This window comes from Phaseolus vulgaris, chromosome 1, assembly GCF_000499845.2.
Source record: "Phaseolus vulgaris cultivar G19833 chromosome 1, P. vulgaris v2.0, whole genome shotgun sequence".
In the NCBI taxonomy this organism is placed as follows: Eukaryota; Viridiplantae; Streptophyta; class Magnoliopsida; order Fabales; family Fabaceae; genus Phaseolus; species Phaseolus vulgaris.
The window spans coordinates 6730905-6746996 of NC_023759.2; the positions used below are offsets into that span (position 1 = coordinate 6730905).

Genomic DNA, 16092 nt, shown 5'->3' on the forward strand with positions numbered 1-16092 from the left:
CCCAGGTAACATTTCCATTTCATATATTGGAATCCATTCATTTTTCTTCCCATTTGAAATCCATATGGTTTCATGACATAAAATAACAACTTAGATTTTGAAAAAAGAAAACCAAAAATACATATGATTTATGAAAATGAAAACACTATCTAATTTTATTCTCAAAGCCTAAAACAAGAAAAAGAGAAGTAAACACCGATCAAAATTGAAAATTGTAATTCCGACAGGATTACAATTAAAATTCCCACTCAATATGGTCCCATCAGTTTGATGTCTACAAATATAACCAATAAATTCCATGTGTTTCAGTGAAAAGATATTGTAACCAATACCTAAAAATAGCACCAATCAAAGGGTTGTCCTTATCGTCCAGATATTGATGAAACCATTACCAACAACAGAAAAAACATGTAGTGTACCTAATGCCTCATTAGAACATAAAGTCACTCTAGTTCCTTTGGATTCCTTGTGGATGATTCATAAGACCAAGAAATCTGAAAATGCTTCAGAAAGAAAACTGGTAGCAATGACTACCACACAGCACCACTTAACTGAGGACTAATATGGGACATTACTCGGCAGGTTTCGGATAACATTACTCTTCATTGCTATCTTGGAACGCATATTCTCCACACCGGACCTACTCATTTCCTTCAGCACTTTCATCCTCACAATTTGCTCCCTTGATTGGACAGTGGTCAAACCCATGCTCCTGTACCTGAAATTAAAGAGAAAAAAGAATCCCTCATCATCATGTGACTACGATTAGCTTGAATCATCAAATGTCCTTCAGCATTACAAAGAATAGAACAGTGGTTAGAAGGTGAACCTTGAAGCTAATGCAGCAGTAATGGCCATATTATTTGGTGATGGCCGGGGCTTCTGACGATAATAACGCAAAAATTCACGGGAACCAAGTGTTCTGGTTGAAATTTTATCACCAGATTTCTTGGTGATTATGAGCTCAGACCCACCAACAAGTTCTACATTGTTAGCTGTTTCACCAGACACAATGAGCTGCTTGCCCTGATCATCCGTATAACTGAGCAAAAAAAATATACATTGGAGATTGATGTATAAGCCTTGCCATTTTTATAGAGATAGTTTACAAAAAAGGGAGATTGAAATCAAAGTAGTTGGAACTGTACTAACCTGCTGCTGTAGTCATAGAACTCTTCTAACTCTACCTCCTCCTCCTCATTACCATCACCAAAATGCACTTTACAATGGCTTTTTGCTGCCATATGTTTCCTGACTGCTTCCAAGCTGCTGAAAGGATAACGTCGTTCATTGCAGTACAGACACTCGTAGTCCCTCTTGACCTAGAAAATGGAAAAGAGAATTACAACCAGATCAAACCAAACCTTTTTTTTTTTGTTTGTATGTGTTTGATGGTGGGGGGAGAACAGAAATATACCTTAAGGCCAAGATATGTGAGGAGGCCTTTTGGATCCTTCAAATACTCAACATCTGGAATGAAGAATCCGTGATGCTTGTGCATGTGAACTATGCAGTCTTCAATTGTTTTGTGTTTTTGATCACACATAAAGCAACATGAGGGATCTAACTCCTCAAAGTCATCCTCATCATTGTCATCTTCATCTTCATCCATATCAACATTTTCACCATGCCCATTCACATTCAAATCAGTCAAAGACTTCGCAGCCCCATCGACCAAATCATCTTCCGGATCAACCTCCTCCCATTCATCTTCACTTTCTTCAGTTTCAGAGTTATCCACCTCTCTTCTAGGAGGAGGCCTATTCACAACACGTTGTGGAAGTGGCTTAATTATTGCCTTCTCATCAGCACCACTAGTTCCTTCAGAGGCCCGCATCATATGACCACGTGATTTAAGGTGCTCAGCATGAGCTTTATAACTTTTATAATCTTTTCCACAAAGACCACAGCTATAGAGCATGGGTGTCTCACTCAATTTATTTTTCTCTTGAGCAATAACAGACTGCCTGGCCAGAAATAGTGCTTCTGTCACCCCAGGAACCCCAGCCACCTATATGTATCACAAAAGTTGACATCAATTTAATATTTTCAAGGAAACAAACCAAGCTCCCCCCAATACTCACCAAATCCTTCCCTTCCCTTGTTGGAGGGTTATATATAGTTAAGGTACGATAGGAGTATATCTTAGTCATACAACAATCACGCATATATGGTTAAAATTATTTTAATTCCTTTTAATCTTAATCACCCATATCAATTACATGGTTGAAATTTGCTTCCTCACATCATCTCTTTTTCAAGTGATCATATGATCATTAAATTAACTCTTAATCCTAATCATCTGAGATAAATTTACTCCTCTAACTTGACATCTCATATACATAATATACGTGTGTGTGCAATATACCCTAATCTGTTAATTATTTGCAAGCTTGACAACCCTAATCAAATAATTGAGTAAACTTGGAAGTTAAAATGAATTGAACTTCTCCAAAAACCTAAACTCAATCAACCTAAGCACTTAACTTCTATATTTTCAGTTTTTTCATCTAACTTCTCCAAATAAAGAATTACGTAAGTTGATTTTAGCTTACAAGAAAACTCAATTAATTATACTTTCTTATTTTCTTCTCATAAGCGCTCCAGCATATTATCCAAACAGAGCCTAGAGCCCCTCATAAATATACCACAACAATTACTCCGTGAAATGTTCTTAACACAACTGCTTCGAAGCAGCTTTATCCAACCCAACCCAAAAAACAAAATTTACAAAATAATAACAAATAAATGAATAAATAAATAAATAACACAAAACCCAAGACACATCTCTCCAAAGAATTCAACTAGTAAAATAACAACCCTAACAGCGAAAACTCTATTTCATTGCATATTCTCAAACCTTTCAATCTCTCTGGATTGAACCATAAAAATAAATACATAAACAAATTGATTGTGAAAGTTGAAAAGAGGAACAGAACCTTGCGCTTGAGATTGTAGCGATGCCACTCGGACTTGTAATGGAGCTTTTGCTCTGTGTCATCCTTGAATTCCGCGTTACAAGCGTTGCACGTTAACCCTGGCATGCTTCGAAGATGTTCACAATTTTTTTTTCCTGTTTCAATTTTTTGATGAAACTGAAAAGGCGAAAGCAGAACCAGAGTGTGTATATATACACACGCGCGTGAGCAAGATGATTCAAGAACCGTCGGCGAAATGAAGACGAAGAAGGTTTTGTTCTCAGCGCTTGCGTCATTCGTTTAGGACCTTGTTTAACATTCTTATTGGGCCTTTTATTTTTTTATTTTTAATTTTGGGCTTTTCCTCATGCACCGAAGGGTGTTTCTCTCTGCACCCCGGAAAAGTTCTTCTTGCACCCATCAAATAGGTAAAATAACCAAAATGTCTCATCTAATTTGGTCTTATTCTGGAAATCTCTTTTTAAAATACATTTTATAAAATTTATACCGAAAAACACATTCCAAAATGTATTTATACGTTTCGGAAATATTATTCGAGAAATTCTTTCCAAAAAATGCTTTTTCGAAATTTCAAAAAACGTTTTTCAGAATACATTTATAAACTCCATTCAGAAAGATTCCAGAAATGCTAATACAAAAGTCATTTTAAAAATGGATAAAATAGTCTTTTCAGATATTGATGGGTGCAGGAAGAATTTTAATGGGGTGCAGGAAGAAATACCCTGCACCAAAAAAACTCATGATGCACCTCCAAATATATTATTTTGGTATCTGAATTTGTTAGACATCCTTATACCCTTATAGTTGTAGCTGAAAATAGAAAAATGGCAAATAAATATCTGAAATTGAAATTTTGTTAGTGAAGTTAGATTTTGGTAGTTGGTTTCTTTAGACACTGTAATGATGATAAGTTATAAATTTTAGGGACTATTATAATAGTAATAAAAATAAAATTTTATAAACTAAATATTAGAGTAACATCAAAGTACTATATGCTCAAAAGAATTTTTATGCATAATTAGTTCATGGCTATATATCTATATGTCAACATGGTTAATACATGCATGGTTTTGAGGTCTTACATTGCCCCTTTTGGTTCTACATATCATGTATATGTTATCTTTATCATGTTTGTGAAGAAAAGATTTTATAAGCCCTTATAGCAGGGGTATGAATGTAAGATTGATCAGTAAGTAGTTATTTTCACTAAGAAAGAAGAGAATAATTGATGAAAGTTTGTGATGTTTGAACTAGTGCTGTAGATGCAAATTGGTAACTTCTGGTTTGTGCATGCCTTACACAGTAGCATAATACAACTGCTTGGTCAAATGAGCTATGATGATGAGTTGTGATGATGAGCTTGCATTTTCTTGCTGGTTCCATAGCAAAGGATGCAGAAAGGCTTAAAAGGTGAAAATTGTGAGGTTTGATATTGTCAACAAAGAAAGAACTGATAAGAGGAAATTTGACTTGTGTTCAGTGGCAGACAAGTTGCATGTGAAGTAGCATGGTCAATCTCTTCAAGTAGATGACCAGAAATGGAAAAGGAAGGACTCAAATTATAGCCATCAGTAGGCCTTGCTACAAAAGTGATGAGAATAATGAAAGTTTGGGAAGGATATTGATGTCACACTAAAAAAGTGGTATCTTGATTTTCTTATATAAGATGCTATGGCTAATTAATTCCAAATCATCCCAACATTTTCCCACAGAAAAATTCCAACAAATCTCTTCAAGATCATGTAAAAAAAGTGAGCACCAACTTAGCATATGTTATATTTAGGGAGTGTTATGTCAAGTGTTTTGGGAAGCCTATGCTGGTTTTCTTTTCTCCTTTCTCTTTTGGTTGTAGGATTTCTTCCTGTGTTTTCTTTCAGCTTTCTTTTTGTCTCTTTTGGAGGATATCTTATTCTCTTCTAGTCTCATGTATTCCATTTTAATGGAATTTGTTTTGCTAGCAGAAAAAGTTTGCAAGATGTTAATACTTTGATACCATGCTGATATAAAGGATTAGATGGTAAATGGGAAAAGAGGAGAATTGAACTAATAAGATCCTGAATAATTGTTATGTATGAACCAACTTCAAATTTGTAGATCAAATTGTACTACAATTAGTACAAACTTAGACCATTAACATAGAATACTTAATCTAGAAGAACATAACAGGGGCTTTTAGATCTGTTTGATAAGTTTGCTCTATAAATACTAATAAAATAAAATAAAAATCATCCCTTAGTTAAGAATTAGTTTATGTATAAGTTAAATTTAGTTTTTTTAATCTTTTACGTTTCTAAAACTTGTATCTGCTAGGAGCATTTATGTTTCCACGAGTCATGATCATGACTCAAATGTATGAATTGGAATTCTGCTGGCTGAATTTTAATCACTCTTGTCCTATTATGATGATGAATGCCATGTTTTTCCACATGAAACTTTAGAATTTTGCAGCATGACAAGATGAGTCATTCATTTGATGCTGTTCAATTCTTGTGACTCAGACACTGATGCCACTCAATGCTGACCTTTTCATTTTCTGATTTATGCACATCAGATACCAAAATGAACTGCAAGAAGAATCTGCAATTTCAATGATTACATGGCACAGGGCAAAAATTACTCAGGAGCTGGTGCATGCTCTCATGTGTCAAGGTGACTTGCATTGGTGAACTTTATTTCTTTTGTTTTTTGGTCATAGAGCTGAATATTTATGGTCAATTTCTTGTAGATTGTTAAACATTTACCTCATTTCCCTTTTCTGTATCCTTTTCAATTTACTATGTCTAGCAAACATGTCCAACACAGAAACATCTGAACCTGAATCCTTGATTGAAAGCTGATTCAGGCTTCCACCGGAGATGCCTCTATTTGTTGGTGCACCCATACATTTTTCTCCCTTCACCCCATAATATGCAAAGATAAAACTGTCCCTATTATTTTTTAAAAATCCTAAAATGCACTTAAACTTAAACTAATTCTTTTTTTCTTCATTTGCCTCTCAGCAACGCCGTTCATTCCTCTTTCTCAGCAGCGTCGTTCCATTCCTCTCTGTGAGAAAACAAGACAAAGACAGAAATGCACAGGGCAAAAGATGATGGAAAAGTTTGTTATATTATTCTGCAAACAATGTTCAGAATATATACACATTGTTTGTGTAAAAAAAAAGACAAAAGAGAATAACAGAAAAATATAGCTCATGGGTACACCTCATTGTCTTTCTAGAAAGATCTAAAAAATTAGAAAACACTGCATTATAGATTTGGCTGAAATTATTTTGTTTGGACTGCTGTAGAACTTTCTTTTAGCCCCTCACAAGCTGGAGGTTTGAAGATGTCAAGAAGCTCCAACTTGGATAAATTGGAGTGAAACAGTCGTGGTGGAAGGGCTTTAGTAAGGATATATGCTAACTGATGTGAGGAAGAAATTGGTAGAAGATGCATGAGTCCACTAAGTAGTTTTTCACGAACAATGTGGCAATCAATCTCTAAATGTTTTGTTCTTTCATGAAAGACGGGATTGCCAACAATGTATAAAGCGCTTTGGTTATCACAATAGAGGACAGGATTCTTCGTGGTAGGAATTCTCAAATCATCAAGAAGGAAAGAGAGCCATTGAAGCTCGCAAGTGGCAGAGGTAAGGGCCCTATACTCGGTTTCTGTGGAAGATCGAGAAATAGTAGGTTGTTTCTTGGCTTTCCATGACACCAAAGAATTGCCAATAAAAAAACAGTAACTAGTGATGGAACGTCGTGTATCAATACATGTGGCCCAATCAGCATCACTGAATCCAAAAAGTTGTGTTGAAGACCTGCGACTAAAAAATAAACCTTTTCCAGGGCATCCTTTCAGATATCGAATTACTCTTAAAGCAGCTTGAAGATGAGTCTGAGTAGGTGTGACCATGAATTGACTGAGTTGTTGGGTCGCAAAGGCTATATCAGGTCTAGTGGTAGTTAAATATATGAGACGTCCCACCAATCGTCGATATGACAAAGGGTCAGGAAAAGGCTCACTAGAGTCCTGATGAAGACACAAGGAGTCATCCATTGGAGTAGAAAAGGGTTTGCAACCCATGAGACCAGAATCCTTAATCAAGTCCAGACAATATTTGCGTTGACAAAGAGAGATGCCTTGGCTGGAGTGAGCTACTTCTATTCCCAACAAATATTTCAACTGGCCAAGATCCTTTATATGGAAATGAGAATGGAGAGTGGCTTTAATCTTAGTGATCTCAGAAGCACAATTTCCAGTGAGCACAATATCATCGACATAAACAATGAGAGAAGTGAAAATAGAACCAGTATCTTTTATAAATAAACTATGATCAGCATGGGCTTGAGCATATCCCGAAGATTGCAGTAAAAGATATAATTTTTCATACCATGTGCGACTCGCTTGTTTCAGTCCGTAGAGAGATTTCTTGAGTTTGCAGCATTGATTAGAAGAATAATTGGATAGTCTAGGAGGTATCACTATATAAACATCCTCTGAAATTTATCCATGAAGAAATGCATTACTGACATCAAGTTGTTGTAATTCCCAATTGTAAATGGATGCCAAGGCTAAGACTACTCTGACAGTGGTCATTTTTACAACAGGGGAGAAGGTTTCTAGATAATCAACCCCTTCAATTTGGGAATACCCTTTTGCGACCAGGCGAGCTTTGTAGCGTTCAACATTCCCATCAGGTTTTCTCTTTATTTTGAACCCATTTGCATCCGATGGGTTTGATAGAGGGAGGTGTAGTCACAATATCCCAAGTTTGGTTGTCAATTAAGGCCGCAATTTCAACCTGTATAGCTTCCTACCAACAAGGTTGGGTAACAACCTCCTGATACGTCTTTGGTTCTTGCTCAGTATGGAGACACATTAGAAAATGAGAGTGGGAGGAAGACAAATGAGAATAATCGATGAAGGACTGGATAGGATACCTGATCAGTGAAGAGGATTGGTTAGGGTGTGCTAAAGTAAAGGCAGAATCACTTGAAGAAGTGTTGCAATAGTAATCATTGAGATAACGTGGACGATTGGTGAGGCGGTTGGAATGTCGTGGTGTTGGTGAGGGTGGAGGTGGTGCTGAAGCTATGGAATCCGGTGAGTGAGAGGTGTGTTGGTCAGGGGACGGGGATGGGGAAATAGATGAAGAGGAAGTAGGACTAGTGGGCTTAAGGAAAACTGGAGGTATAAGTAGAGGAAAAGGTGTATCTGGTGTTGAATTGGTTTTAATATGAAGAGGGTTGGTGTGGTTTTCAATGGGTTCACTGATGGATTGAGAGGATGAAAAAGGAAAAATTTTCTCATTGAATTGCACATTGTGAGATATAAAAATTTCTTTGTTGTTGATATAAAAAATGACATAGCCCTTGGTCCCTGTTTGGAAGCCCAAAAAAATTCCACGTCTTGAGTGGACATCAAATTTTTTACGAGGAGCATTTATTGATGCATAACAAAGACAACCAAAACTTTTAATCATGGAAAAATCAGGAGGTTCATTATGCAATAATTCAAAAGGAGTTTTATTTTGAATGACAGGAGAAGGAACACGATTTATCAAAAAAACTGCATGTTTAATAGCATATGACCAAAAATGTTTTGGAAGATTAGATTGAAACATGAATGCCCTAACAACATTAAGGATGTGTTGATGTTTTCTTTCTACGTGTCCATTTTGTTAAGGGGTATATACACAACTTGTTTGATGTAAAATACCTTTGGATGAAAAATAATTCTTTTGAAAAAACTCAGGCCCATTGTTCGGACGAATACATTTAATAGTGGTGTGAAATTGAGTTTCAATTAAAGCAACAAAATTTTGGACATGCATTTGGACTTCACTTTTTGATTTTAATAAGACAGCCCATGTAAAACGACTAAAATCATCAACAATGGTTAAAAAATATTTATGACCATGAATAGAAATTTTAGAAAAGGGTACCCAAATATCCATATGGACTAAATCAAATAATTTGCAAGATCTATTGATACTTGGAGAGTATGAAAGATTTTTTTGTTTAGCTAAGTGACAAATGTCCCAATTGTCAACAATATTCTTAGAAATAAAAGGAAAGGTCATGTGCAAAACATTGAGACGATTTCCGGAAAGGTGTCCTAGCCTAAAATGCCAAAGATTGGTGTTAGTGATAGGGGGGTGGTGAAAGTATTGATGGAGACTTTGGGTGGTGGTTTATGGATGTCAAGAGGTGTCAAACTCACAGGATGATTGATGTCCAAGTGATAAAGCCCTTGTTTTAATTTACCCAAACCAATCGTCTTCAATGATCTTGTTTCCTGTATATAATAATTCTCATTAGAAAATATCAAAAAATAATTAAGAGAAGTAATGAGTTTAGAAATTGAAAGAAGATTAAATTTAAAATTGGGAATGTAAAGCACATCATGAATAACAAAGTTTGGACTGATTTGAACAGAGCCAGAAAAATGTGCAAACACATGGGTACCATTAGATAAATTGATTTGGACAGGTTTAATTTGAGAGTAATAAAGAAAAAAATTTAAAGAGGAGGTAATATGATCAATTGCACCAGAATCGATGACCCAAGAATTATTTTGTGAGTGTGTGATAGGAATAGTGTGGCTATTGAACAAAATATGATGTGGGTGTGTGAGAGATGTGGTGCAAAAAGTAGAAGAAATGCTAATACCCATTGGGTCAACAAAAGCTGTTTGGGTGATATTGGCCCGTGAGAGCTGGACAGAACCAGAACCATAGGTCTCAAGATGCTGTTGCGGTTGCTAGAGGAGTCTAACGAGAGCTTGATATTGGGCATGTGACAAGTGAATACCAGGTCCATTAGAAGCAGAACCTTCAACGCTGGTGGTGTTAGAACCAGAACCCTCAATGTTGGTCAGATCGTTGACGGCATTGTTGGCGAGATTGTTGACGACACCTTCATGCAAGTTGAATCATGGACGACCCGGGTATTGGGGATGACCCGGTGGGTAACCGTGTTTCGCATAACACGCTTCGATGGTGTGGCCGGTGTGGTGACAGTAAACGCATCTCTTACTATTGTTGCGATTATTGTTTGCTGGATGAGATTTTGGAGGTCCACCACCGCGTCCCTTATCGGAAGGGATGAAGTTGAAATTGATGAATGCGCTGGCTTCTGCGTCAACAAGAGGAAGAGAACGTTGACGTTCCTGCTGCACAATCATGGAGAAAACACGAGAAGCTTGCGGCAAGGGTTCCATGAGAAGGATTTGGGAACGAACGACGGAGAATCGGTCCTCCAATCCTTTGAGGAAGCGAATGATGAAGTCTTGTTGATGATACATCTTGACTGAATAGGTACATGGAAGGAAAGGACGGTAATTATCAAGCTCTTCCCATAAAGATTTGAGGGAGGTGTAGTATTCTGAGACAGAACAGTCGCCCTGTTTTAAGCTGTAGATGGTTTCTTGGAGCTCTGCAATACGAAGAAGGTCACCCTGAGAGAAACGTTCTTTAAGGTCATTCCAGATGGCTATAGCACTTTCAAAGAAAATCACACTTTGGGTAATAGGTTGAGACAGAGAGTTGAACAACCAAGACATGATTAATGTATTGCAACGTTCCCATGTTGGATACAAAGGATCAATGAGTGCAGGTTCAATAACAGCACCTGTCAAAAAACCCATTTTGTTTTTGGAGATTAAAGCCATACGAATGGGTCGAGACCACATATGATAGTTTGAGCCAGTAAGGACAGGGGTAATGGATACAGAACTGGGTCCTTCACTGGGATGGATGTAATAAGGACTGGAGGGATGAAGACTGGAATCTGTAATTCCAGGATCAGTAGAGTGAACCTCAGACATGGAGAAGGTATTTGCAGAGCTCCTTTGTGAGAAAACAAGGCAAAGACAGAAATGCACAAAGCAAAAGATGATGGAAAAGTTTGTTATATTATTATGCAAACAATATTCAGAATATATACACATTGTTTGTGTAAAGAAAAAGACAAAAGAGAATAACAGAAAAATACAACTCATGGGTACACCTCATTCTCTTTCTAGAAAGATCTAAAAAATTAGAAAACACTGCATAATAGATTGGGTTGAAATTATTTTGTTTGGACTGCTGTAGAACTTTCTTTTACTCTCTCAGCGACATTGTTCCATCTCACGTTTCTGTTGGTGGTTTAGGGTGGGTTCTCAGAAACTTGGTGGGAGAAAGGTGGTTTCTCTTGAAGGTAAGTACATTTTTGATTTTCGAATTTGCTGTTCCATTTTCTCTTTGGATTTTCGTTTCCGTAGTTCATTCGCATTATTTTGGACAATACATCCGATAGTTTTATGGAATAGAGAACATGTATTTATTTTTATGCATTCCGGATTATAGAATTCGGAAAAATTATGGATTGGCGCTTCGGGTAAAATTTTGGATCCACCAATCTGTAATTCAAAATATGCATTTCGAATTTAAAAATCCATAATTCAAAAAAGCATTTCAGATCCACCAATTCGTAATAGAAATAAGAATTTCAAATTCAGAAATCCATAATTCAAAAAAAGCATTATGGATCCACCAATCCATGACAAAAATTAGGCTTTCGCATTCAGCAATATGGAAATTAACAATTTATGAAAAATTTGCTTCCACAACACTCTCTCATCCGAAGAACAAAATGATTCAATTTTGGATAGATGAATCCATAGCACACTCTTGGATCCTGATTTCCAGTAACCACAAAAACACCATAACCACCAATGCTCCTAAAATAAAAACTCAATTCTTACCTTTAGAAGCCAAGCAAGACTTCGACAATGCAATCCACTCCTCCACCTTGCTCTGCACATCTAAAATGACTCTCCACCAACGCCTGAGATGAATGAAGAAGATGAACAATGCCATATAAATTGAACCACGGTGCCCTTTTTCAAATAAAAGATCAAGGCCAGTGTTGGGATTTATAAAATTGTGGGGATGCAAGAAGAAAATCGTAGAGGTGCAGGAAGAAGAAGCCTTATTTGTTTCTTTTTGGCTACATATTGGGTAAATGCTAACTGCTTTTCTTTATTCTGTTTGATTTGGGCTTTTGGCCTGCATAACTTTCTTCAGCTTTTTCTTCATGCACCCCTTTTTTACTAACATAAAAGACAGATATACCCTCCTTTTTCCACCGTGCCACTACTATGCTTTCGTTGTCGTTATCATTGCTAGTACGAATCTCCCTTCTCTACTGCACTCTCTAAAAAGAAGAAGAAGAGAAAGACGACTCGTTAAAAAAAGTTATTTTGGAAAATTCGTTTTAAAAACTATCATTTTGAAAAACTTGTTCTGGAAAGCTTACTCTAGAATGTATTTTGGAAAACTTGTTTCAAAAAGCTCATTCTGAAAGGTATCATCATGTATGTTTTAAAAATTTGTTCCAAAATTACTATTTCAGAAAACTTGTTCTGAAATGTATTTATATATGTTATGAAAAACGTGTTTTGAATTTTTTTTCTAAAAGTTCTATGTTAGAAATTCTTAAGAAACTGGTAATCTAAAAATCACTTTTACTAAAGGTAAAATTATTATAAAATTTATGGGAGTACAGTTACAAATATGAAGGTGCAGAAAGAAAAAATCCTTTCTATTCTTTCTAAAAACTATTTTAGGCCTCGTTTGGTTTACATTGATGTAGAATGGATTTTAGAAACTAATGTTAAAAAGTATTATTCAAGTTGAGAATGATACTTTAAAAGCTGAGCATAGAAAAGTGAATTTTGTTAGAAAGTAATACAGTACTTTAAAATGCAATATTGAGCGTTTTAAATGTTGTTGGTGATATGGTTGGGATAAATTTTATTTTATGTTTTAAGCTAACTTTTATGCCTTTTTCTTCAAATTCTAAAACTGCAAATGCTTTTATAAAGTTTCTTGGTGGTGTGGCAGTCGTTATCAACACGTGAAAATGACACTGACAAATTGCTTCACAAAGTAACAAGTTTGATGTCCATAGTAAATTAAAAAAATAAAAGAAACCCAAAAGGGAGAAAAGTCAGAAAACAACACCAAATAAATAAATATAAAAATAAAATAAAAAGATGGATAGAATAAAATATCAAGAAGTGTACTTTAACCTAATTTAACCTTATAAAATTGATTTTAAAAGTAAAATCTATACTCACTTATATATTATGAAATATTTTTATCTCTAGTCGAAGTCTCCGACCGAAGAAGAAGTGATGGAAATTGTACTATCAAACTCTCCCGCACATACAAATGATGAATTTGGATACGTATCTATAACTATATGTTGTGTGGTTGATAGAGAAACAAGAAAATTTAGAAGACTCTTTAGGGAATGAAATTTCTGGTCTTCAACACCCCTTTGGTATGGTTTTCACATGCAAATTTTTAGTACTCACACATATATATAAGTCTCTCTATGTCATTATCTCTTGCATGATAATTCAGAGGTTATAATGATTTCTAGGGCTTGAGGAGACGTAGGCTAAAAAATTTGTTCACCATCACTTCCCACTAAGAGAGCAAAAGGCCAAGGGAAACAAGACTCACCAAATCATGAAGGCACTTTTGTTATGGCTTTAGTGGGATTTTAGGCTATAGTGGGTTTTTGTGGATTCTCATAGAAATTATTACTCCCATGACTCTCTCTCACACACACATTGACACCACCAAACCAACATGCCTAAGATTTAGATTCTTGTGTGATTTAAAAAGTGACATTTTCAGAAGCAAAACGGTCCACGCCTTAATGGTGTTGGACCTGTTTGTGTGCAACCCTAATAGTATGTGTGTGACAACCTCACATGCCACTTAGACCACACATCCACGACACCCCTATCCTTTCTCTTTCCAATGGAGGGTTATGTTCTTAGAACTAAATTCGTGGCCACAATAACATTATATCCAAATTACTTCATACTTGAGTTCTCTTCATCTACATGAATTTATGAGAGACAAATCTATATTCTTGATTATGCAATGTTAGAAATCATATGTGGATTAAATGCTTTTTTGAGTTTGAATTAAATTTAAAATTCACTCTATTATAAGATGATGTTTACGAGAATTGACTCTCAAATCATGACCGATGAAGAATACATAAGACCGTCTATTGTAGAGAGTCTAGTCGTAATTTATTGTATATGATATGTACATTACATTTCGTTAATATTATCTTTGTATACGAGTAAGAAACTCGTAGACAAAATATTTTTTTTATTAAAAATGTATTTTAAGTCTAACTCAATCTTACAAAATCAGCTCATAAAGTGAAATTTACATTTTTTAATATATTATGAAATGTTTGTATCTCTAGTTTATATAAGATCAGAACATAGCCTTATGAGTTAGTTTTATAAGATTGAGTTAAGCTTAAAATCTACTTCTTAATATGAAATCAGAGTCATTTAAAACTTATCATAGTCAGAGTTTGTTGGACTTATCAAGTCACCTGCTATCGGGTCGTTATTGAAACACCCATAAATATATAGTTCAAAGCATGAGTTGACAGGTATTAGTGTAAGGAATGTGTATTGAAGAAAATCCCACGTCGACTAGAGATAAACACATTTTATAGAATACAAGTGAATACAAACCTCACCTTATAAAGAAGTCGTGTAAGGTTGAAAATTCACTTCTTACTATTTTCAATTTTTTTTTACAATATATAGATAATTCACACTTCAAAGAAAAATTAAAAATTAAAAGTATGAAATTGAGAATTTTACCTTGAATAAAAATGAATGAAGTAAATAATATATAGAGAGAAGAAAAAGACTCATAAACTCTATATCATTAAAAAATAATTTGAAAGTAGCAAATGCAAAAGTATAGGAAGTTTATGAGAAGACAAAATTTGTTAAATATATGAGATCTATGATGGGATCCTTTACTTTTATTAGGGATATAGAATAGGTAGTGTGATGGGGAACTTTCACATAATGCAAGACAAGATGGATGTGGAAGAGTGGAGTGATTGAAAGCATCAAATGTTTTTCACTTTCTCAAAATTGTTATTTGTCTCGTGTTTAGTGCTTTTCCATCTTGTGACTACTCGCTCACGAACTTCACAACTCATCTTCTACTTTTGGGTTTTCGTCACACTCAAACTGTTACCTTCTCGTGACCAATCTAACTCTCCCCGTTAAAAGTCTTCAATTCTCATTTCTTTTTCAATGCTTTCAAAAAAATTAATTAAAGATACAAAAAAGTTATTTTAAAATTTAAGACATTTTCGTTACCAACATAATCTATTTATCTATCACTCATCTACACGACTTACGAGAAAATCTATCAAATTTATCCATTGTAAATAAAATAATATAAAAATGCATTAAATCAAATTTATTCATTTTATTTTATGAATGATTAATGATTCATATACTATTTCTCAAAATCCAATAAATTATCCTATCAATACTATAATATCCAACCACTTTTTACATACTTAAATCTTTCTTATGTTCACTTTTACTTTTTTTTTATAGATAAATGTTTAAATTTGTTTTTTTTTAATTTTTTAAATAATATATTCTAGTTTTTAGTTTTTCAAATTTATTTTTATAGATACGGATTGAATATCTATCCATAAGAGAATAGTTGATGGATGAGTTTGAATTGAATTTTTAATGATTAAAATTAGTTAATAATTTTTTTATCCGATCCATTTTAATAAAAATAAAATTTATTCAATCCATCTAATTTATTACATATACTCATATAAAAAATAAAAATATTGTAATGGAGTTTTAAATGAAAAAACTTTATTTTCATAAAGTTTCATGCAACTTCAGTTTTGAAAATTAATATATTTAGTGTGCTTGTTTTACATCCAAATTAAGTTTATCCCAACTTAAACACACATTTCAATGTAAAATTGTGGTAAAGAAATATAGACACATGAACCTTAAAACTATTTTATATCAAAGTCAACTTTACCTAATAGCCCATAAATTATCCAATATCTGATAAAACGAATCCAGCAAAAAAGCAATGTAAAGGAAATGAAGCAAGAATATTTTGAGTGATATATAGACAATTAAACCAAATGTTAGGTTTCTAAAATCTATTTATAAGTGATGGAAGTTATCAAAAAATTCAATTATCCATCACTGTGATGTGTGTTTGAATACCTTAAGCAAATCAAAGTGGCAATTAAAAAAACACTGTTTATGAAGTGCCTAAAACAGGGACATTTCCC

General features: G+C 34.5%; 2 protein-coding genes across 2 annotated transcripts; both read right to left on the minus strand.

Annotated features, from left to right (window-relative positions):
- Window positions 1-205: 205 nt before the first annotated feature.
- On the minus strand, window positions 206-3226 carry LOC137813402 (cytoplasmic 60S subunit biogenesis factor REI1 homolog 1). The gene is made up of 5 exons (XM_068615626.1): window positions 2940-3226; window positions 1418-2011; window positions 1153-1322; window positions 830-1042; window positions 206-718 (listed from the first exon to the last, which is right to left on the minus strand). The coding sequence occupies exons 1-5, from the start codon at window positions 3042-3044 to the stop codon at window positions 559-561; spliced, it is 1242 nt and encodes a 413-aa protein (XP_068471727.1). The 5' UTR covers window positions 3045-3226; the 3' UTR covers window positions 206-558.
- A 2708-nt stretch (window positions 3227-5934) lies between these two features.
- On the minus strand, window positions 5935-10753 carry LOC137815380 (uncharacterized). Its single transcript, XM_068618521.1, has 6 exons — window positions 9901-10753; window positions 9739-9843; window positions 7867-8110; window positions 7728-7783; window positions 6232-7422; window positions 5935-5984 (listed from the first exon to the last, which is right to left on the minus strand). Exons 1-6 carry the CDS (start codon window positions 10751-10753, stop codon window positions 5935-5937), a joined length of 2499 nt encoding a protein of 832 aa, XP_068474622.1.
- Window positions 10754-16092: the final 5339 nt, after the last annotated feature.

Excerpts from the sequence above, each read along its gene's own strand:
- LOC137815380 (XM_068618521.1), bottom strand. The coding sequence starts at position 10,753 with ATGTCTGAGGTTCACTCTACTGATCCTGGAATTACAGATTCCAGTCTT. Across the intron at positions 8,111-9,738 it reads TTCTGCTTCTAATGGACCTG|TTTTCCTTAAGCCCACTAGT; the intron begins GTATTCACTTGT and ends TTATACCTCCAG. Across the intron at positions 5,985-6,231 it reads TTGTGAGGGGCTAAAAGAAA|AGAGGAATGGAACGACGCTG; the intron begins GTTCTACAGCAG and ends GTTTTCTCACAG.
- LOC137813402 (XM_068615626.1), bottom strand. The coding sequence starts at position 3,044 with ATGCCAGGGTTAACGTGCAACGCTTGTAACGCGGAATTCAAGGATGAC. Across the intron at positions 1,323-1,417 it reads TCACATATCTTGGCCTTAAG|GTCAAGAGGGACTACGAGTG; the intron begins GTATATTTCTGT and ends TCCATTTTCTAG. Across the intron at positions 719-829 it reads ACTGCTGCATTAGCTTCAAG|GTACAGGAGCATGGGTTTGA; the intron begins GTTCACCTTCTA and ends CTTTAATTTCAG.